Here is a 22,456-nt window from a genome sequence, read left to right on the forward strand (position 1 = left end):
ACTCTTTCTAGAAGAATGTACAAATTTTTGACACTATTCAACATCTAAGGCATTCCTGGGAAGGAGGAGGCAGTTACATGTTGAAGTGCTTCATATTAATTATCTGTGGAGCAAGGACAGAACTCTTTTTTCCTCAATACGGATGAATAATACTCAGATTGCTCCTTTGTACCATTGTTTCTCATAATTTGATACAGTTAATATTAAGTTATTCCATGCAAAGTGGAATTGTTTCAGCTTCAGAACAAAAGAAGGAATAATTCCCAGCCCATCATCTGTGCTCAGATTGGCAGAGTGAGTACTCATGTGGATTCCAAAAGGAAAAGAGCAAATAAAACATGACTTTCATTTAACCTGAATGAATTTGCTTACCATCAGGCTATTGAGATAAAGATTTAAGCCTTCTCTCCTTCTTGCTGATTGAGAAAAGGTTGATATGGATGCTTGCCTTCAAAATTAGGAAGACCTTTCCTTTATTTAGCCCATCAATGTATAAGCTTCAAGTTTTGTGAGAATAATAATAATAATTTTGTATAAGCTTCAAGATTTTTGTTAGAATTTCATTTAAAATAGGTCTGTATATGCAAGTCTATGCTTCAGTAGCCTGTTCCTTCCCCCCAAAAAAGTTTAGTAACTTACATAACAAAAAGAGAAAAGACATACAAACATTAAATTGTTGACAAAATATCAACACTGTTCAGATGTTTGCCCAATGTCTTTGGCATCCATATAAATCCCTTTTTACCCATGTCTTAGGCAAAATGTTTCCAGTGCAGGTAGCTCCACGTATCAGTTAATTTTTTCACATTCTCCAGTTTAGGCACTGGAAGTCATAGTAAGATAGTTACCAATGGAAAATAGTGCAAATATTTAGATGTACCTAGTTGGGATTAAAGTTTGACAAATATTCGTTGCTGAAATTGGCTCAAACTTGGAAAATAACAGGATTTAATGTGTATGTATGGGGAATACTGACCTGCCAAAGGCAGGTATCCCTTTGACAGCTAGTAAACAATTTGCTTCTATCAGCAGATTAGAGTAAGCTACTATTGTGCAGCTAACATCTCAACAGTGGATTGCAAATTAAATTCCCACTGGGGTTTCTGAGATGAAATCCCAGTCCCTTATCCTCTAAGCCAGTCAGCTTTTCCTCTTAAGCAACTTAATAATGTTCGTATCTGCATCTCATTATTCCTACATTATACTGATACAATGTAATATTTTTACTTTCTTTGTGGCAAAAGCTAACAATTTAAAAAACATGACTAACACAAAAAGCTGTGTTGTCACCTTTTGTCTTCTTTCACCTGTGAATTCTGGAGGAATGATTACATGAGACATTGGACTTGTATAACATCTTTGAAGTAAAATTCTCAAAGCGTTAAAACTTTAATGAATTTATCTTCACAATACTTCTCTGAGAGAGATTAATATCTGTTTATATAATTGCCTTAATTACCAGGGAATGAGGGTGACTTTCTATGACTAATTTTCAGATTAGGTATCTAAACACAGGAGAGTCATCATCTCTGATTCACTACGGACTACTTGCAGCTTTCAGTCTGAATCTTTTGCAGTAGTTACAGAGAAGTGGGAAAAAGCCAAAACATTGCTACTAACAGTTTAATGTGAGTCATGAAAAAGTCCCACACTTGGCTAGTTGTAGATGCCCTGTGCAAAAAATAACAAACGAGGAGACTGAACTGCTTGCAATACCATTGCTGTCCAGCACATACTGGGTGATTTTTCTGAAGAAACAATTGTGGTTTGCATTACTGCAGCAGGGAAAGGCATTAGAAAAGTCTAGAGAAAGCACCCTTCATTTCTGTTTGCAGAATGTTTATGAACATTTTACAGCCTGGAAGATATCCCCTTAATCTGCAGTTTTCTCCCCATCTGTAAGGCTGCCATTATCTGGATAATGTGTCACAAAAAAAGATCTGTTTTAGGAAAAATGCAGTATACCAAGAATAATTCTCCATTTCAGAATCTGAAAACTATTTTCAGTGTAGAGACATTTGTTATTCAATTATGACAATTTTATTTTTTTTTTCACTGAAGCATTTCTCTTCCTGGTTGATTTCAGTGTTTGTTCTTACTGCCTAAAATCTTATAGTGTATGATTTGCTTTGGTTTTCTGTTGTGACTTGAAAATTAAGCTATGTGTGAGGTCATGATAGACAATTTTTACCTGAAGATTATTAGAAAAGAACAAATCAAAACTAATTTATATTTCAGCTGAAAATTGAATGGTTATTGTCATAAACCTTTATTATATTTATTTTGCATTTGAAGTGCTTATAATGAAAATAAACCCAAATCCTTAGCACTCCTACACACACTTCCAAAGCTGATATCCAGTCATATAGACATTGGAGGAGGCTGTACAGCCCCAATATCACATAGGAAATATCACTTCATTTTTTGACCCAATCTTATAATGTAATTATCTACATCTGTCAGAAGAGGATTCTGGAGTTGACAGACCCTTGGTTTGACCCAGTGGGGACTCTTGTGTTCATACCTAGTCAGTGCTTAAAAGGAAGGAAACTGAAGAGAAGTAGCAGCACACTTTTATGTTCCTTTTAAATGCTCCATTTCTGAGAACTGCAGGCATTCCTTGTATATAATTAATTCTTAAAGTCTATTTTTCCTTTTGGGTTCAATTTACTGCATGTCTCCTTCATCCTGTCTGATACTGGAGAACAATAACCATACCATACTGGTTCAACTTAGTGCGTTTCAAGCCCATGGATTTTAATAATATTCCACATGTAATAGTGACTTCAGTCCTTCAGGAGGAGATTTACAGGATTCTTATTTTCATAAAAATGTAGATTCTTCACCATCTGATGCAACATCATTGTTCCAAATTCAGCACTGGTTTGGAAAGTTGTCTCATTAGTGACAGTGTTGTGGGCTTCTTTAGATGATAAACAGTCTTCTGTGTCTTTTATTTGTGAACCAAGATGGAGAACCATGAAGGACTTTGATTAGGAACAACTGTATCACTAGTTGTAAAACAAAAGTACATTAATGTGAGACATTAATCATATCTGAGAGAACGAGCAAACTGAATTCTAGCACACTTTCATTCCTGATACCAACCAAGAATATTATTTGGCAGTAAATATCATATATTACTTGATTTTACAGGGCTACGGGTATTTGGAACATAGCGGAGAATGAAATTTGAACACTCATTTTAATGAAAGTTTCTAATTCTCAATTTGAGTGAGAAATCTGTTCAGATGCTTTTAATTATTTACATCTCAGCATTAAATCATATTTTGCATAAAGCCTAAGTAAAGAGCAGTAATTCCATTTCACAGAAAATGTCAAGATTGTGACATTTATTTTTGTTTTGCCCTGGAATGAAAATCAAGCATTCTGAAATTCTGTGCAGAAATAAACATTCTTTCATGTCAACTCTTTCAAAAATGTTTGGAAAGTATTGAAATGGTTTGCATCACAGATGCTGATTTTTTTCTTACTGAAAATGTTAACAGTGAGGCATTTTGACTTGTTTTGGTCCTGGCTAAGTTCAAGAGTGGTCATTTCAGCAGTGGTCAGGATGTCACTTAGGGGTATGTCTGCACAAAAACCAAAGATATGTTTATGCCTGTTACAGACAAACCAAGCTGCGTCTAAACTTTTTGGCTCAGGTATCCTGGATCAATGCCATTGTGATGGCACAAACTCCAGCACCTCAGTGATGACCCAAAGTTCTTGACAGGACTTGTGAAACAATCCCACACGTGGATTGTGTTCCAGTTGCACCATCGGCATTGTGGGGCTGGATGGAAAAGAAAGAGAAGGCAGCCAGAAAAAGAATGGGAAAAGATGTGGTCATAAACATGAGGGTGCCCTGACCCTCATGCCCTCTCCTCACAACTGAAATGTGCTGTCAGGAGAGTAGGAGAGTGTTTGAAAATGGAGCACTGAATTAGCATTGGAAATTTGGGGCATCTGCCTTCTCCCCAAGCCCACTAGTGGATGTGAATATAAAGAGGCCTTCAGGTTCAAGGCTCTCTTGGGTAGAGTTTTCACTTTATTTTAAAATGAAAAAAAGTGAAAATGAATTTTATCCTCTGTAATGTGCAAGTTTTAAAAGAAACAACATATGAAAAAAATCTCAGCACTGAAATTTAATGTTTCATTATTTCTTCTAGCTCTTTCCTTAAGGGCTGGTCCCTTATAATGATGCTGACATATCAGTAGAATGTGGTGATAGTTTTTAGCCACAGGTTGGCTGTATTTGTACACAGGATGGATACTTACCACACTGCGTTTGTGATATATGTTATGATATATGTTCCTGCTTTAAGGTCATGGATGTTGACCATCTCCGTATCCCTCAACATGAACTTAAAAACAAGCTAAAGAAGTATCTCCAAATTCAATTCTTATTTGGGAAATTCACTTCCGAAACAAATTGCAAAAGTTGTCCAAGAGGTTTTGTCTATATGGTGGGAAGGTTGACAATACAGGTGATCCAAAAATATTCCTTGGATTCTCCCTCAGGACCTGCTCAAACAATTCATCTGCCCAATGCAGTCACTTAGGCTAGGACTTCTGTGTTGCAGTTGGTGCCAGAGCTCTTATGAGAGAGATTCTGAAAAATCTGTAGAAGTATTCTCTGGGAAAAGTAAACAGAACTGATGTGATGCTGTTGGCAGTGGCAAATCCGTGTCTATTTGTTTGGGGTTTTTTGTTTGTTTATTTTCACAATATTTGCAACAGTGTTTGAGGGGGAGGAAGGTTGAGACAGTGTCTCATCACATAATTCCTTCCAACAGCAGCTAAAGCCCAGCAGTAAATGCTGTTCTGTTACTGAGATACCACACACAAAAGTAAACAAACTTAAATGCCTGTCTTCAAAAAGAACTGCTGCATCCACATTAGTTAGAAAAAAACAGTTTAAAGAAGGGAAGCTGTGTTTCTTACCAAATTGCCTCCTCCTTTTCCAGCACAGCAGCAGTTGATTAACCACACAAACACAAGAAATAGCCTCTTTGGTGAGCCAATCAACACACCTAACAGTAAACAAAACTATTACAGAGTAAAATCAGCTACTCTTTTCCATATTAGTCTTGAAAAGGTGGGGAACATGAGGGGAAGAGATGCTTTTCCTGAGGCAGGAAATTGTCCCAAGCAATGCTGCCTTCCTTCTTGCCCTCTGTGGTTGGTGTTGGAGCCTCAGAAAGGCCCACAGAGATCAGTTCCTAGAGATGACAGGGTGAATGAAATCCCCCTTCTCTGAAAAGCATGTTCTGCCTTGAGTCTAGCATACTTGCTGCATTAAAAGACATTCCAAGTTCTTGCTCAGATGCTATCAAGCAGGAGATATGGCAGTCTGCCCAGATACTCTTCATCAGTGATGAGTATTTAGGAAGGTAGTTTTCTCCCCTTCAGCAGCAATATTCTTTGTCTCGTGATGGGAACTGATCTCAGATGATCCAGAGTCCTCCAGATTGGGAAAGAGCGTGCTTTTACAGCCTCCCTCACCAACTCTGAAGGTTTGCCTGACCCAGTGCTGTCTCAAGCATTATTTCTACAAAGGAGTGAAAAATTTGTAGCTTGTAGTGATTGCTGAAATCAGTGTAAAATTAGAGCACTATGTTCCCACCAACATGAATCCACCAGACAAGAAAGCAAGAGAAACCTTCCAAACATTTTCAATTCTAGGCGTACCGTTGATCTAAAGTGATATACGAAAAAGCATTTGAGCTGATGATTCCTAAGCGCTCACTGAGATCTAGGAGTTCCTACAGTTGCTTCAGCAACTTCTTTCTCGCTACCAGCCTTGTCTTCTGAGCTCTGACCAGTATTACACCAACAGTGTTCTTCAGAGGAGCAATTCACCTCAAGCAGAGTGAGTCAGTTGAAGATCTTCATGGCCTATGTCTCCTCTCTTTGCTTTCTGGTGCTTATACAGAGCTTTCACAAGTGCGTCTTCCCAGAGCAAAGCAGGAGTTGTCTGTTTTCCTCATGCTGTATTTACCTGCTTTGTTTAAGAACGAGGCTTCTGGAGTGGCTTGTAATGCCTCTACTTACACAGCTCAGGGAGAAGGGTGCTGGAAGCGACAGTACAGGCATTGCTGCCTGTCCTAGGAGCATCATCACCAGGGGGAAATCCCAGACAATTGGTGCTACAAGGACAGGCTTTGTGAGATGAAATAAATCAATGAATAATTATTGCAGCGGCAGCCAGCAGCACAGCTATGAGGGCGAGACAGGCAGTACACGCTAATAGGCTGGGGGAATCCTGTCTTGACAGTTTTCATCCTGCTCCATTTCTTTCAGCAAATAAGATGCATCTGTTTGCCTCCAGCTCTCAGCAGACAAAGTAAACAGTCATGCTACAGCAGGTCACAGTGTGACTTCATGTGAGTAAACTGAGCTAATCTGAAGCAATATGCATTCATCCAGCAAAAGGACACCCCAGACAACATGTGCTGAGGGTAGCTAGCAAACTCTACTGGCAAGGAGTGTCTCAGCAGTAAGTTCAGAGCAAAACAGGAAATGCCAAGTGAAATTGCCAAGGTGCAACAAAACACAGTGATAAACACTGGCACCAAAATAGAATGACCTCCTTTTATGTAACCCACCTCTCCCTTTCCTTCATCAGAAAATATCCGTGTAGTTTGTGCAGTCATCATTCTTTATTTCCCACACTTCACAGTGTCCAGTTACCACAAGAAATGTAACAAATATTCATGGTTGGCTGCTAGGATTTTGTATACTCCAGACTCTCCCAGGAAAGAATGAGGGCACAGATCAAGAATCCCTTCTGTCTGCAGCGCCTTGTCTTTCGTATGCTGGTTAATAAGATCCATCGGTTCTTACTTATTCATGTGTACAGTGACAAGCTGCTTCACTTGAAATTTTCATTTTGCTGGACGCCAGCCACAGTTTTCAAGAAAATCAAGCTATTTAGCTTTTGGATTCCATGGAAGCCCAGGAACAAAAAGCTTCTCCTCCAGTATTAAATTAATTTATCTACCAGAATACGTTTTCTGTCTTTCACAGTTGCTAATACAGGGTGGATGACTGTGCATCTTGATAACTAAAGCCATACATTGATTATTGGTTACAGAAAGTCATGTTTTTCAAGAATTAAGAAATAATGTTGGACATTATCCTGGCTTTTTTTTTTTTTTTTCAGACAATAAACAGGAAGGGGGACTATTTCCTTCTTTTTTGTATACTTATTTCCATAATTGTCTCATATACTTTTGTAGGATTAGTTCTTTTGTGGAAAAGCTATTAAGCTTTTTCTACAGTATTGGTGGTTTCTGATTTATGGAGCTGATCTTTGTGGACCAGGACAGAGGTTGTTTCTAGTTTAGGACAGATACATCCAGCTTAGCTTGTGACAGTGGAATTCCTCAGTTGAGAACTCAGTCTAAGCTCACTGTTTAATTAGTGAAACGGAAAATGTACCTTGAAAAACTGATCCAGATAAAAGTCAAATCAGATGGATCATATCAAGAGGGGTATAAACCCCTCATAGACCATATGACTTCCATTTACACTAATGCAAAACTTGGGAGACTTGCTCCCCCGGTATCATTAGAGATTGGCCTAATACAATTGAAGATGAAACTTTTACATAGTAGAGACCAAGCAGTTGTTTAGTGCCCCCACTAGCCCTGACCTGTCTGAGGTTCATTTTTTGTCTTTTCTTTTCTGAGGTGGACTCAATATTGACCACTCATTTCTGATTGTAGTAACTAGTCAAGGCGAAGGACTATGTCTATTTCCGTAGATGAGCCAATGCCAGGGAATGTCCTGGGTATGGCAGCTCAGTCATCTGGGCTCTCAGTGTTAGAGCAGTCCCTGGCAAGGTTTTGGACCTGGCAGGCTGGTTCCCTTCCAGACAGATCGGAGCATGGTTCAGGAAATGGCACAGGCCAGGGTCTATTCCCACTAGACTGCTTGGATGCAGCTTCTCTGCTGTGGAGGGCAAGAAAGTTTAATAGCTTAGACATGGGTCTCTTACCATTTGCCTCAGGGCCAGAGAACAGTTGTGAGCACATTAAAATTACCAGGGCAGACAAAGCAAGGGGCTGTCTGTATTTACCCTATATCATGAATCCCTTCATGCTTTGGCAGTGCTACACAAAGCATCCAAGGTAAGCATGAATCTGATCCAAAACCCACTGGAAGCAGTGGAGGCCTTCTGTTGTTATTAATGAGTTTTCAGTCAGACTGTAAATGAGCACTAAATGTTAAAAGAAGTGTTTGAAAAAAGAACATAAGGGGACAGCTATAAGCTAAGGATATGCCTGCTTTTAAAGAAAGGAGAGCAAAAAAAGGGCATTGGCAGAAAAGTCAATTACAATCCAACCAGGTTAGTTACTGCTGGGCTTTTAATAACATACTGTTTTTTCATGCCTTGCTGCAAAAAGAGTCTATGTTGATTCCACCTAAATGCTGATATCAATCATCGATTTATACTTTGCTTTAAGCTTTATTAAATAGGCTAAAGATATAATTTCCGTATAAAAAATCATAGGTCCTCAAAATGTTTCTGTATTGCACTTTAATCTGTCATCTGAATAGAGCCTATACTAGTTCATTTTCTAATTTCGTGATAACAGCATTAATTCAACCTAAATCCTACTTACGAAATAACTGCAGTGTTTGGCATCCTACATTTTATGTTTGAGAAAAAAAAAAGAGATTTATAGTATAATATTTGGAAAGCATAGCTCAATTAAAAGAATTCAAGTTGTTCTTTTGACAAGAAGTTATTCCACGTAGACTTTCAGTGTGTTGGATTTCTTTTAAATGACAGGTAATGATTCAAAAAAGAAAATAAAAAGCAGTTATGTTAAATCATGTCCATGATTGCTATACTCTGACTTTTTTTCTAAAGTGAAACTACTTTTCATTCAGTACCTTATGAGTTTTAAACTTTGTCTCTTCCAGGAATATTGAGACTAGCATGCAAATGCAGATTTCACAAGCTGCCTCTTTTGTATTCATTTCCTTTTACACTTTTCAAGTACTGATGATATAATTAATTATGGGTTTATTGGAATATGGAGCTTGCTTGAAAGGAAATAACTGTTACACTTTGATTTGTTGTACTGTGATTAAAAGCACTGTACATGACATTGCTTCCAGTTATTAACTATGCTGCAGTTGTGGGACAAATTATGTCCCCAGTCCATGCATCCTCATAGTCCATACATCCTCATTAACTGCAAAATTAGTCAGAGCAGAATTTGACTGAGTCAGAGATACCTTTTTGGCAAGTTGAGTTTGCCAGAACAATAATCCAAATGCTATTCGCTGTTGCAAACAGTCTGTAGGTTTTCACTTGAAGCTTGCATTCCTTTTATAATCATGAACTCCCACCATGCTCTTACAGCTCTCTGTAGCTAGTCTCTCACAAGTAGGCACAGATGACTCTTCAAGTAACATTCAAATGGCTGGCAACTGCTCAGATTCTGTTACTAAAATCTATATATATGTATATATATATATTAAAAAAATAGTGGAAACTTCTGGTAGATAATCCATCCATTTGGTGAGAACAGCAGAGTACAAGTCTGCACAAAAAGCTTGGGTTGCTGAAGATGTACAACTGTAAGAACCACTGTTTTTTCTTTTACTCTCTCCTGATGTGTTTATTATAGTTCCAGAAAGTTGATAAGGGATGAGAGAGCAGTGCATACTTGTTTCTGCAGGGATTCATGGCGGCAGGGGGAAGCTGACTTTAATGTTGAGAAATGTCCAAATTTTTATATCAGATGACTGAGATAACGTGACGGTGAAGTGAATTTCAGACCAATATTTGATGGATAAAATTAGAATTGGGGAACCTTCCTGTAAGTCTTCAGTGTTACCAGAGTGCTTCCTATATCTTTTATAGTTGCCCACTGTGCAATGGCACACAATGTGGAACAGAGCTGTTTTGACAGAAAGTCAGGAGACATGTTTGTTATACTCAGAGATATTTTAGGTAGTGGGGAGGCAGAAGAGAGGGATACCCCAGAGCAGAAGATAAAGTCACAGGGGATTCACTAGGGACCTCCTGAGGTTCCTTCCAGCCTGGATTGCCCGATATAAGTTTTGCAGCACAGGGACAGTACCCTGGTTACACCTGACTAAAACATTCTCTTATTATCTTATGTATAGAAAAGATTTTCTTAAAAAACTCACCCAATTTACACAAAGCCCAAAATAAATAAAGAGTTTTGTTGGTTTTTTTTGCTAGGGATAAACTCCAGCTTCTCCAGGAGTCTTTTAGAAGTTAGCCAACATATGTGTTTACACTTTTTCCAAAGACTCACATGACTGCTCCAAGAAGGAGATGAAGATGCCCATTATACTGAAAATTAGCGCAAGTACCTTTGTATAATCCAGATTATTTTGAAACAAAATATGGACTTCTTTCTCACCTCTGAGAGAAAGAAAATAAGGCACTGTGGAGTGTTATTTTCTCTGTAAGATTCTTTTATTTAGCAAATGAAGATGTGCATTTCTTACAATGATTGAATAGAGCAAATGGGATAACAGATCTCTATTTAGATAGCTGTCCCAACAGATATGTTGCATATTTGTCCACTACTTGTTTCTGCCAATTTATGATGGTGTTTTAGATCAATAGCAGCTATCCACAATGTTTTGTAGTATTTCATCTTACACGTACAATGGAGAAAAGATAATCTTTTCTTTTCTTTTTCCAAGACCATTTCATGAATGCTGTGAAAAGATACCAATGTACCTATGAAACAAAAGACTTCTACAAAGTAGGAATGCAAGAAAATGTCTTTCCACTTCAACAATCAAATGAATTGCAGATGTCAGGCAAATCAATAAATCTTTTGGATATCAAGAAAAATAAGGATCCTAGCCACTTCCCCTGAGACTCTTTATGTAAAAGGTGGCACAATAATTATGTAGGTGGATTATGATCTATAGGCAAGTGCACTGACTATTAACATCTAAAAGTGACATTTCCTTTTCAGACAAATTTAATACAAGGTGCAAAGATGCATTTTTCAGTCAACTTGCTTGTACAAAAGCTAAGTCAGGCATGCTCTTATAATTGTATTGCATGCATTTTCTAGCTCAGACTCCCTTTCTACCGGCTGCCCCAAATCAGTTACTGTGGGTAGAGCTGGCCTAATTTTTTCAGTGCATAGCACATTTGCCTAAATATGCAGTTTATGAAACAGCACCACTGAAACACTCCAATCAGATCTGGCAACAAATAAGGATCAGGGAATGAGGGCAAGGAAGGGAATAAAAAAACATTGAAATGTTTTATTCTGACAGCTTGGAAATGAACTTTTTGACTTTTCAAGACAGCTTTTTTGTTAGAAAAGGAAATGTTAAGAAAGATTCAGAGTTAGATAACTGAAAGCTAAACACAGCTAAGAAAGGCCGTTTCAATGAAAGGAAACATTTCAAGTCAACCATACTGGAAGTATCGTTTTCATGTTGTTAATTCATTTTAAAAATGTTAGTGCTTTGTAACCTTGGATTTTTTTCAGTTAAGGCATGAAAATGAAAAATTGACCATGCACTCAGCATTAGGTATGAAACTCTGAAGGCAAAGTATCTGTTACCTGATGAAAAAGTGTTTTTCCTTTTCCCTTGAAAAATGCTCATGTGCTTAGGACTTACAAGGATGTATTGCATCTTTGGGAGAGCTGAGGATGTCACTGGAATTATGGATAAATGCTGTAATGTTGGTTTTAATAGCTAGTCTTTTGACCTTCGTTGGTTGTTGCTGTTATTATGACAAGGCTTAAGAAGACCCAACCGAAAGCAAAGAATAGCTCTTTGATAGCTGTCACAGAGGAAATGTTTCCATTTTAGAGTGCTAAATGAGGGCCTCTGCACCCGTGTCAGCGACTGTGCATCAGACCCGCAGCTAACGCCAGCTCTCAGAGGGGGTGGAGGGAGTTAGGGAAGCTGAAATGGAGCTAGCCAGAGAGGAAACAGAATTCATCTTTGTCTTCTCTGAAAGAAACCTCATTATGGCAAGGAAACAGGGTGTTCACCACCAAACTTACAGAAAGACAGAAAAGAGACAGAAATCCACCAAGAACTGCATAGCCTTGCCAGTGCAGCATTTAATGCAGTCTCATCAGCCCTTCCACAGAGGGCAGAGTAAGGATAGCCTGGGATGCCAGACATGCAGTGCGGCTCCCTCCTGCCATCCCCATCCATTCACGGTCTTGTCTCCCAGCTCTGAGTCCCCTCAAGCCTCTGAACTGCAGTGGGAACCATCGTGTGGCATGCCTGATGGCTGACAAAGCCCAGTAAGCTTGGGGCCAGTTCAGGGCACTTTGTGGTGAGCTCTTCTGCTTTGTGGAGATGTGCCATCAGTCAAGGGGGGAAGAAGAGAAGAGTTTTGCCCTTCTCTTTGGAGAAATACTTGTGCATTGTACGCAGACTGTGATGTCCTACAGGATCAGGGCTCCTCTTGGTATCTTGAAGAAATTTAACTAGAAGGCAAAATAAATTTAACATGAAAACCTGGAACGTTATAGAAAGTGACAGTTGATGGCTGGAGAGCCTTGACACATGGTAAATAGTGCCCACATGGAGGCCCTGCTGGCAGGAATCTTGCTACGTATGGTTTTGTATTAAAGGCCATTTCATTTCTTAGAAATAAGAGAAACAAAATAAAGCCGTGTTATAGCTGGTGCTCATATCACCTAATACGATGGTGAAAGACATTGCAGTGATGACAGCAGTATATGAACTCCTGTGACATAGACATAGAACCTGAAATAGGGTCAACACAAACGTGTTGAGTTTTATCAGCTGATGTAAAGGAACAGTACAAATGAAATTTTGTTAATGCCTTTCAATTTCATAAATTTTAGCTATTGGTGGAACAAAGAAGAACCCTGCAAAAATCACTGACTTAAATCTTCCACATTTATGACCGGTCTAGTGAATGTAGTAATTAACTAAAGTAATTTGATAAATTTGGTTTCTTTGTATTAGTTTTGTCTACTTATGTGCAAAAGCCAGTAGGAAATAGGAAGCTGACAAGCTTTTTGTCTGTGACAGGTGCTGAAACTAATCTGAACTTGAGGAGCAGGGAAGATCCAAATGCATCAGATATTGGATCAGAAACCCAGGATAAAAATGCAAATAACCATGGAACTCAGTCATCTAATCCACTGTCCAGTTCTGTGACTGCTGAAAATGGAAATTCAGTATCAAATGGTAAGCATTTTTTAATCCCAAAGCTCTTCTAACATAAAATTGCTGAAGTGCATCTTTCAATGAGCTTTTTAAGATATAGTCAAGCTGGATCTCTTCAGTTGTGAAATATCTGTGTTTCTGGAACTGGCTTAACTTCATATGTATGAACTGATAAGCCCCTCTCCAATAAAAGCTGAATGTGAAGAAAATAAAACAACTTCTGATGAGGAATTTGTAATTACCTCAGCTCCAAGTCTGTAAGTAACCCAAGGCATGGAGAACAGAGATTTGAGACTTTTGACCCTATAATCAATAAAAATTGAACAGAAAATGGAAAATCAGAATCTCCCACTGGTGCAAGTGCCTTGCTAGTGAATGGCGAATTGTTTATAATTGCAATAAGATGATCAAAATGGGGCAAGAACAATGACCAAATGAAATCTTTCAAGGTCCTATAAACATAATCCTAAGGATATAACACCTCTGTTGCATAAAACCATATCATACAAATACAAAAGTATGGTATGAATATAAATAAGACAAATAGAAAGTATTTATTTCAATGGGATGTGGAGGAACAAGTAAGTGTTTTGTCAAAATTTTCAAAAAATGGAAAAGCTTTGAAATGAAAAAATCAAGCTTTATTATTTGAAATGAAGCATTTCAAAATTAAATAATTCTTTTTTTTTTTTCCCAAGAAAATTTATTCTGCCAAAATAATTCTTCCTGTTCTCTCTGATAATCAAAGTAAAAACGTCTTCCAGTCTGAGTTACAGGAGTGTAAAGGTGCATTCATTCCTGCGTGGAACTGGGAACGCACTGTAATAGAAGAAAAAGGCATCTTTGTCCATTCTAACTTTTCCCCATTTGTATCAATATAACAATTTAGGGAGGAGGGAACATATTTTTGATATGTATAACAGTCAGACTGTTATAGCAACACAAAATCTGTGGGTAGAGCAAGGCTTTGATTCTTTTCTATGTAGGATTTTAATCATATATTCTGATGTCCTAATGGGACCTGTGGGAGACCAGCTTTTTATAAGAGCAACCATTTTATCCCCAGATCCCTTAACTGGGAGTTTAATCACAAGAGCTGTGTTTCTTTCAGCTTAGAAATGAAGTGATGATTTATGTTTATAATTTGTTATGATTATAGTTGAGTTAGTAAATGATCACAGTTACTGAAATAAATGGTCATTGCTTGAATAAAAGGCCAACTAGTAGGCGAGATGTGTGCTTATAATTATTTGTGTGAAGTTTTTTATTAGTGTATTTGCAACTGCTAGTAGCCAGGGCTATTATTGATAATACACAGTATCTATTATGCATAAACTAATTATTTTTAAACTATTTGTAAACGGAAAGTTTAATCATAAAGGTGTAATGTTGTGCAGTGGAATTTTCCAGTAAGATATTTTTTCCATTAAAAACACTGATTCATCAAACTCAAAGTTTCAATGGAAGATTGCCAATTTTGATGCAGCTTTCATAAGGAATGGTTTTGGTATTTACTGTATACTATGAGCAGAAAAAACGTCCCTTTAGGTCTTGCAGTATCCCACTGGGTAAAGAATTAACATCATTTGTGATATTATAAGGTTCAAATCTACATTTTGTCTATTAGACTGTTCTAGAAAAGCTTTAGTTTTACCCTGATACAGACCAAAATCAAAAAATAAATTTTGTGGTACAGAATTCTAGTTTTCTAGATAGCATTAATAATAATTGAAAAAATTAACAATATGGAAAACTTCATACTTCCTAACTACTTAGATTACATGACCTGAAAAACAGCTTGCCAGTTTGCTTAAAAGAAAAAGTATTCCTTCCAGGATTCATCATGATTTCAAAATCTGTCTTTTTGGATATCTCTAGGTTAAAACTAGTATTTTTTAATGTGTCATAAGATATTTCCATGTTAAATACTTTTTCATTACTGTTAGTGTATACAAGCTAGCTTTCAGGAAAATAAAACTTGAAATGTATTATTAATTAGTTGATGCTGAGATTACAAAACTCTTGAGCATACAATAATTTGCTTCCCACTGTTACACAGTGGAACTATATACTCTACTTTTTATTGTTAGAACTAAAATCCAGATTAATGCGTTACTCAAGTGAGTTAATCCAGAGGCAATTTTTTAAATATGACTAGTTGTTTGCTGTCATGAATGAAGCAAAGTGTCAGCACCACTTCTCTGAAGCATCATGAAACTTAAAGTCACTATGGTCATAAGGATAATCAACTTGACCAAGATGTTAATCTTCTAACCTGATGAATTCTTTAGAAAATCATTAGTAAGCAGCTAAAAAGCTAGCTGGCTCAGCTTCCAAATAGATTAATGCTGTGTTGCTTTCACAAGCTGAGTTTAATATCTGGCACTGCTGTTTGCTTGGAATTTTAATAGAAGTTTCTTTTTCATTTTATGTAAAGTAATCCTCTTCTTCTTTAGTTTATCTTTAATATTAGTAGTAACAGTTTTCTACACCTCTGTGCTATGAACGTAGTACAGAGTACTTTTTTAGTTTTCTTCCAGAGTACTTTTTTAGTTTTCTTCCACAAACCTTCCATATCTACAGTTTTGTTCTAAAAGAAAGCTTTTATTTTTTTCTTCTATTTTCTTGTCCAAGCACAAAGAGTAATTATAAAGCTTATAGTAATCTTTTATGTTATACATGACACTTTTTTACCCCCAGTGGAGGGTGTTGTAGAGGTACTTAACCCAGTGTGATCCAACTGAAAACTGAAGTAGCTACTGTACAGATGACACAGTCCTGTTGGAACAAAGGAGACCACTCTGGCAGCATTGTGCTGCATCCTGCCCAGTGGTCGTGCAGGCACACACTTCACACTGTGCCATGCATGCATCCAGCTCCATTGGCACCTTGCTGTCCCTCAAAGGAAGCCTCTCTGGTTATTCCTCTTCCCTTCAGTTATAACCGAGGTCCCCTGTTCGTGGTGAGGAGATACACATGAGAGGAGTCACTGTCTAGTTTATGCTGATCAGCATAGGAGTAACTGTCAAGAACCTGTCTGTTTCCCCAAGAGTCCTACACATTATTCTGGTGAGGGGATTAGTCTCATCTCAGTTCATCTGTCAAGAAGGTAGCCATTCTGTCTAAGCGGGTCACCTGTGGACTACAGTTTGCTGTACATTTTTTTGAAACTTAACCCAAGTCTTAGATTTAGGCCACAGGTTCTTATCTGCACATAGAATGGGAGAAGCGTCACAGCAGACAACCTGACAGAAAAGGGGCATGTCCCCATGACACAGGCTACATGCTGTTGAGTGCAGAGTCTTACATCACCTCCTTGCCTTTCCTGGTGATACCTCTTTTACACTGTAGCAGCCAATGTGTCAAGTGGAGCTTATCAGTAGATCGAACCTGTGTGTGGATACGGAATCATGGAGAAAGGTAGAAGGTTTGGGTTATGATTTGTGGTCACAGTTGTAAAGATCCAGAGCATCTTTGATGTTGCTGTTGAATTGCAAAATATGCTGGAGGTCGGGAGGTGCAGGCCCCCTAGTTCTGGGGAAGTGGAGCCTTTGAGACTAGAGGTTCTCTGGAACCACAGAAGCACCTCTAGATGTCCAGTGGTCTAGATCTCAATAATTTTGAGATGCAAGCCATTTATCTGAAGGATCGTAAGAGCAGCATATGAGAGCAGGGCAGGCATGGGAAGAAGGGAGTGTAGTAAGAAGATCAGGGTTTGAGTGTGGGACCTTCCTTTGAAGCAGTATGGAAAATGCATTAGGGGGGCAAGTGAGTAAAAGATCGTATTTCTAGTTTGAAGATACATGTTGATTGGGACAAGGCTGTATTCTTATTACAAGAAAATATTGGAATACATTTCTTTTGTTTAACTTCCCCAGTCGCAGATTATTGATTGAATCATATTCCCTGCTGTCATTGTCACCAACGTGTATAATTTCAGTAACCTTACAAAGCAGAATTTTTCCAAAAAAATCACAATTAGACTTACTTCGAGTTTCAAGAAATCCCAGTCCTTATGTCATAATTTATGCTCCAGCCTGAACCTCTCATTAGATTATGTTCTTGTAGTTCTATGCCTGCCCCTGCTAAACTGATGCTTCCAACCTTGTGCTGAATTAAGCAAGGTCTTATTCAGTGCACAGCTGTGGTATCCTAATATTTACTTAGGTGTACGTAAAGGAAAACTTTTAGAGTTCGATCAACTACTCCATTTATCTTTCCAAACTCCACCAAGCCTCTGCTTTCCATGTCTGTGCTGACGTGCTGTTGCTGTACATGGAAACTTTACTTACTTGATAAGGCTGCTTATCAAAGTGCTTTTCATAGGAATAAACAGAAAATCATTGATAACCTTATTATTAGCTCAAGGCTGTCATGCACCATAGATCCTAAAGTGTATGAATACAGTGCAAAAGCGGTATCTTTTCCAAAAGGATATTGCTGGCCTAGGAAAGTTTTTCATTCATTTATGGTGTCTAGAATCATGAAAATATTTTACAATATATATTGTATTTGAGTTAAATTAATAACACATACTTTAAAAGGCATTTTGAATTAAACAGTAGACAACTTTTTATTGTGTTTGAGATATATACAAAATGAATCCATGTGAATACATTATTAGTTCAGGAACTAATTAAAAAAAAAAAAGGATTCGGTTTGTGTTGACAAAAATGGATTTTTTGGGGGAAATTCCAAATAAATAAAAACATGTATTTCAAGTATCTCATTTGTCAAAAAATATGTGATTTTGCTGAGGAGAAATTTAAAGTTGTAGGATAGGGATTGCTTACTGACTTTAATAAATGTAAGAAAGGAATAGGGGTAACATATGTTTTACAAACCTAGAATGCTGGATACCACAAGTATCAGACCTTGCTCCAATATATACCTTAAAAAAGAAAGAACTGTAACTCAAAATAATGGGTAGTTCAAAGCAATGAGAGAACAGGGTCAGATGTCCTCTCTGCATCAGGCAGAACAGGACTGAAGTGCTGGATTCTCCCAAGATTGGTCCTGTCTCCAGAGCTGCAAGCAGGGCTTCCACCATTTCACTGCCTTTGTGTATCCAAAAGAAGTCCAGATGATGTGAATCTGTAGAAAAAGATCCAAATAGTTTACTCAAACTTCATTCAGAAGAACAATATAAATAAAGCTGCTGTCCTTATCTACAGAGCTGGGGAGATGCACCAGTGTTAGGGGAAAACTAAAAATGAGAAAGAGGCCAAAAGAGAGTAAGGATTATTCATTCTCTTTAAAACTTTTATTTCTCTCACAGAAACACGTTATTTTATGAGACTTTTCATGCAACTTATATTTACGTGAGTTAAATCATATATTGCTAACCATATAAGAGTTAATGTTCATTTATCAAAATAAAAAAGTAAGTATTTTTAATACAGAAAATAGAGGTTTGTAGGACAAGCATATTTCAATAGAGTGTTTTTATGGTAGTTTCATGATTGGACAAGAAACTGAACAGGAACATGAAACTGAACTATGGGTAGTACAGTACATAATCTCATAATTAGTTTAGGATTCATTGCATTTAACTTTGAATTGTTTCCATCACAATTCTGAATATGTTGTGTATAATATACAAACAGTAGGATTTGCTTCATTTTTGTTTATCTCATGGTTACATATCTATTCCCAGATTCAGCTTCTCTAGTTTTAGCCACCCAAAAGGTAGGTGGGTACCTAGTCTAATGTAATAGCTATGGGAATAGTCTTCCCACTCCAGCAGAAGCGATGGGGAGGTGCTGGCCATGAGCCCTGCTCTAAGGTCACTATGCAGAGATGCTTGTTTCTCTTGTCTCCAGAGGGAGACTGCCTGGCTCTTTTACACTGGATGACTGCTTTTTACACGGCTAAATTTTGAGCATCTAATTCCCATGCGGAGAGTGCACAATAAGTAAAAAATTACACAAAACAAACAAACAAAAAAACCACTATACTGATGAGATGAAGTTGTAAATCCTGGAGCTACTCTCGACTTCCCTTGCAACTAGAGACATTAATTTGAGAGCAGACCACGAACCTGTTTTCCATTCCCTTTGCCTTGCTTCTGTGACGAAAAGGAGACAGGGGAAGAGGAGCCAGGGGTTTCTGCATTGCAGGAGGAACCCCTGGCCGGTGTATAGGTAAAGTGCTATTTGTAGGCTCTTTCAGTACAATTGCTCCTTCTGTAAACCAGCATGCATACCTATGATACTATTTATGCTTGATAAACAATAATATGTCCAGCTTCAGTAAGCATGGAAATAACAAATACCCAGGCAAATGTGAGATGTATTTCATTCTTTTGCAGTAAAACACATCAAGGTATTTTGAATCTTGTGTTGAAATCAGCCAGTGCATAAATGTCAGATTATAAATTATTATTGTTCTGCTTTAGGTTTACCAGAGGAAAATGAATATTCAAGACTGTCAGCCAGCAGTACAGCAGGCTCATCGATTCAAAGACATAGAGAGAGCCACACTACTCAGGTAAAAATGTCATCGATGGTCTAATGGAACCAGTGAAAGAGAGTAATTTTTACTCCATAAGAGAGTAAAAATTTGTACTGCCTGCACGGTGAAAGCTTTATTGATTCAAATCTATGTGTTGGGTGTTAAAAAATGCAGACTTCTCTTACAGGCTTGTACTGAGCTAAGGACAATGATTAATATACTCTTTTTTTTTTCCATTGTGAAGATAACCATACTGCATGATTAAAATCAAAATATCAGTGTCAATTTAAGCAACAATAGGTCCTGACATAGTGTGAAGCTTACACTTTGTGTATATTAAAATTTCTGTTTAGCTAATGCCACTTAATAGTAACAACACAGAATTTTTTGATGTGCATAAAATGAACAAAAATGAACAAAATTTTTCATAATACATTTTCTTATTTCTTTACTTTAGCATTTTATATATAAAGAGAAACACTTTACTTTCTAAGTACCCAATTGAGGCATTAAGGCATTGAAGCAATTTAATTTTATTTCACTTAAATAGAGTTAGTGTATTTTCTTGTTATCTTAATGTCTTCTTTTCCTAAAATGGTGTTTCTGACTCTTTTTTTTTTTTTATGTGAGATTGTAAGAATTTTACCATAAAGCTAAATATTGTCCAAAAAGAAAATATTTTGGAGCTGAGAGGAATTTCCTCAACAGAAACCTCTCAGTAACCAATGCTACAGTTTCCAAAATATTCTACCAGAAGGTAAGGGAAGTGCTTTATCACACTTAAAAGCTGTTTTTTTCTGTTTGTTTGTTTGTTTGTTTGTTGTTTGTTTGTTTTTCTCTGTGGGGGACGGATGAGATTTCATTACGATAACCTGGCCATAACAAAGTGAATGAATCCTTGTCCATTGGCTCCAACAGGAAAGGGATTCAACCTTCAGCATCATATTAGGTGTTAACATAACTTTGAAAAACAGTATGTTGCAACTGATTAAATATGTGAGCAAACTAGTACAGAAGTCTTCACATTTTGTCTCTATGCCCCACTGCCCAAAGCACAGACAAAACTGCATCACTTAACTCTGAACTGAAGAATTGTGCCAAGGCAGTACTCAACACTTTGCTGATCTCATCAGATATATGACAGCCCTGCCAGAACTGCACTGGCACACACAGGCACATACCTTCCTTGTGCAAATGAACAAATCTTTGCCATCACTACACCCCTCTGACAGGCCTACTATCTCCAGGTCACCATACTGTAAGAGGGTATGGGATTATAAGGACAACTGGAGATGGTATATTTATACATTTCTGATAAACAACCAAATCCTTATCGGGCATGAGAGTGGCCAAGGAGCACTCTCTAGTGAATGAAAATCCCAAATCTCAGACATTGCTGCAGTGATAAACCTCACACAGTGAGACACAGTCATTGTGGAGAACCTTACACCTCTGTTGCAAAAGGGCTTGCCTGGGATCAAGGGGGCTCACGTTTAAGTTACTACCTCAGTACAGTACATGGAGAGTTAAATGAACTGGACCTAGAGAAGTAATTTTCCTCTTCTTATCTTTACAAGTGGAAACTGTATCCTTATGTGAAATTAGTCTGCAACATTTAAATGCTTTATTTTAGAAGAAAGTCTTTAACCATTTGCAAACTTCTATATTTGATTCTTCCAACACTACTTGCCAAAAGCTTAACACAATTTCAGTTCAGTACTTTGAAATGTCACTTTTCAGTAAATAGATGGTTGGCAAAATGTCTCACAAATCTTTAAAATATATTCCATGCCATGTACTCAGAATTACATGCAGGGACGATCCCTAAATGCAGCCTTAATAAGAACTGTGACAAGTTTAGAGAAGGAACATGCAGTTCAGTGATTTTTGATACAATTCCCTTAATGAATAAACATCTTCCAAAATGGTATTGCAGAAAGAAAAAGAAAAATCTTCCTCCCACAAAAAAAAATAGTCTGTGCTCACAGGGCTGAAAATTCTTACTGTAAAAATAATTCTTCACTATTTCAAAAGTCTGCCGTATATCTGAAAATGATTGGTTTTAATTACAGTTGACATTTCTTAGCAGGCTGCGGGTGAGTCTTAACAGCATACAACCCTATTGTAAAACTCTTTTCCAGGCTTTGATACAATAACCTTATCACTTTAAAGTAATTCTTGTACAGACATATGAAATAGGACAGATTGTTTCACAGATCTTTGAAGGTACTGATTGACTAATTGCTTTAGAGAGAGAAACATAGACTGGGTCCTCGTGTTTCTTGGCTGACACTGTCATTTCAGCTAAAGGAAAATGGTTCATTAGCCTTCAGGGACTTCTAATATTTATGTATTTTTTAATATCTCCCTGCTAGTTCCTTCCTGAAGTGACAGGAGTTAATTTCATTTTTGGCACAGGATCTCAAGGCTCGTATACAACCAACTAAAGTTTAGGTATTGTAGCTTGCAGTACCATCATATTGTCACATCAGGTGATAATTACCTGTGCCACTGCCTGAAACTTTCCACACACTGCAAACCTACACATTTCAGAGAGCAAATTCTTTAGCTCAGTATCTGTCAACATGCATCATAATGATCAACCTTAACAAATACTTCTGGAAGCAATTACCAGTATAAAATATCATGCAGATTTGAACTCAGCAACTTTACTTATCATCTCTAAAGTGAAATCTATTGAAAACAAAATAAGTTCAGTCTTGACCACAAATGATGATTTTCTAGGGCCATTATTCCTTAAAGGTCTATTTTAACAGGATGAAAAAAGACAATTGAAAAAAAAAATGTTAAAATATTA

The 22,456-nt window shown here is 37.4% G+C and overlaps 1 protein-coding gene across 1 annotated transcript in view; it reads left to right on the forward strand.

Moving 5' to 3' along the window:
- The window catches only part of MYO16 (myosin XVI), a 382,912-nt gene that overhangs the window by 347,871 nt on the left and 12,585 nt on the right, over positions 1–22,456 (forward strand). Inside the window, exons 33-34 of the mRNA XM_035565595.2 lie at positions 13,048–13,206; positions 19,583–19,674. Coding sequence (XP_035421488.1) covers positions 13,048–13,206; positions 19,583–19,674 — 251 coding nt within the window. The remainder of the gene's footprint in view (positions 1–13,047; positions 13,207–19,582; positions 19,675–22,456) is intronic.

Source organism: Cygnus atratus, chromosome 1 (genome assembly GCF_013377495.2).
Source record: "Cygnus atratus isolate AKBS03 ecotype Queensland, Australia chromosome 1, CAtr_DNAZoo_HiC_assembly, whole genome shotgun sequence".
In the NCBI taxonomy this organism is placed as follows: Eukaryota; Metazoa; Chordata; class Aves; order Anseriformes; family Anatidae; genus Cygnus; species Cygnus atratus.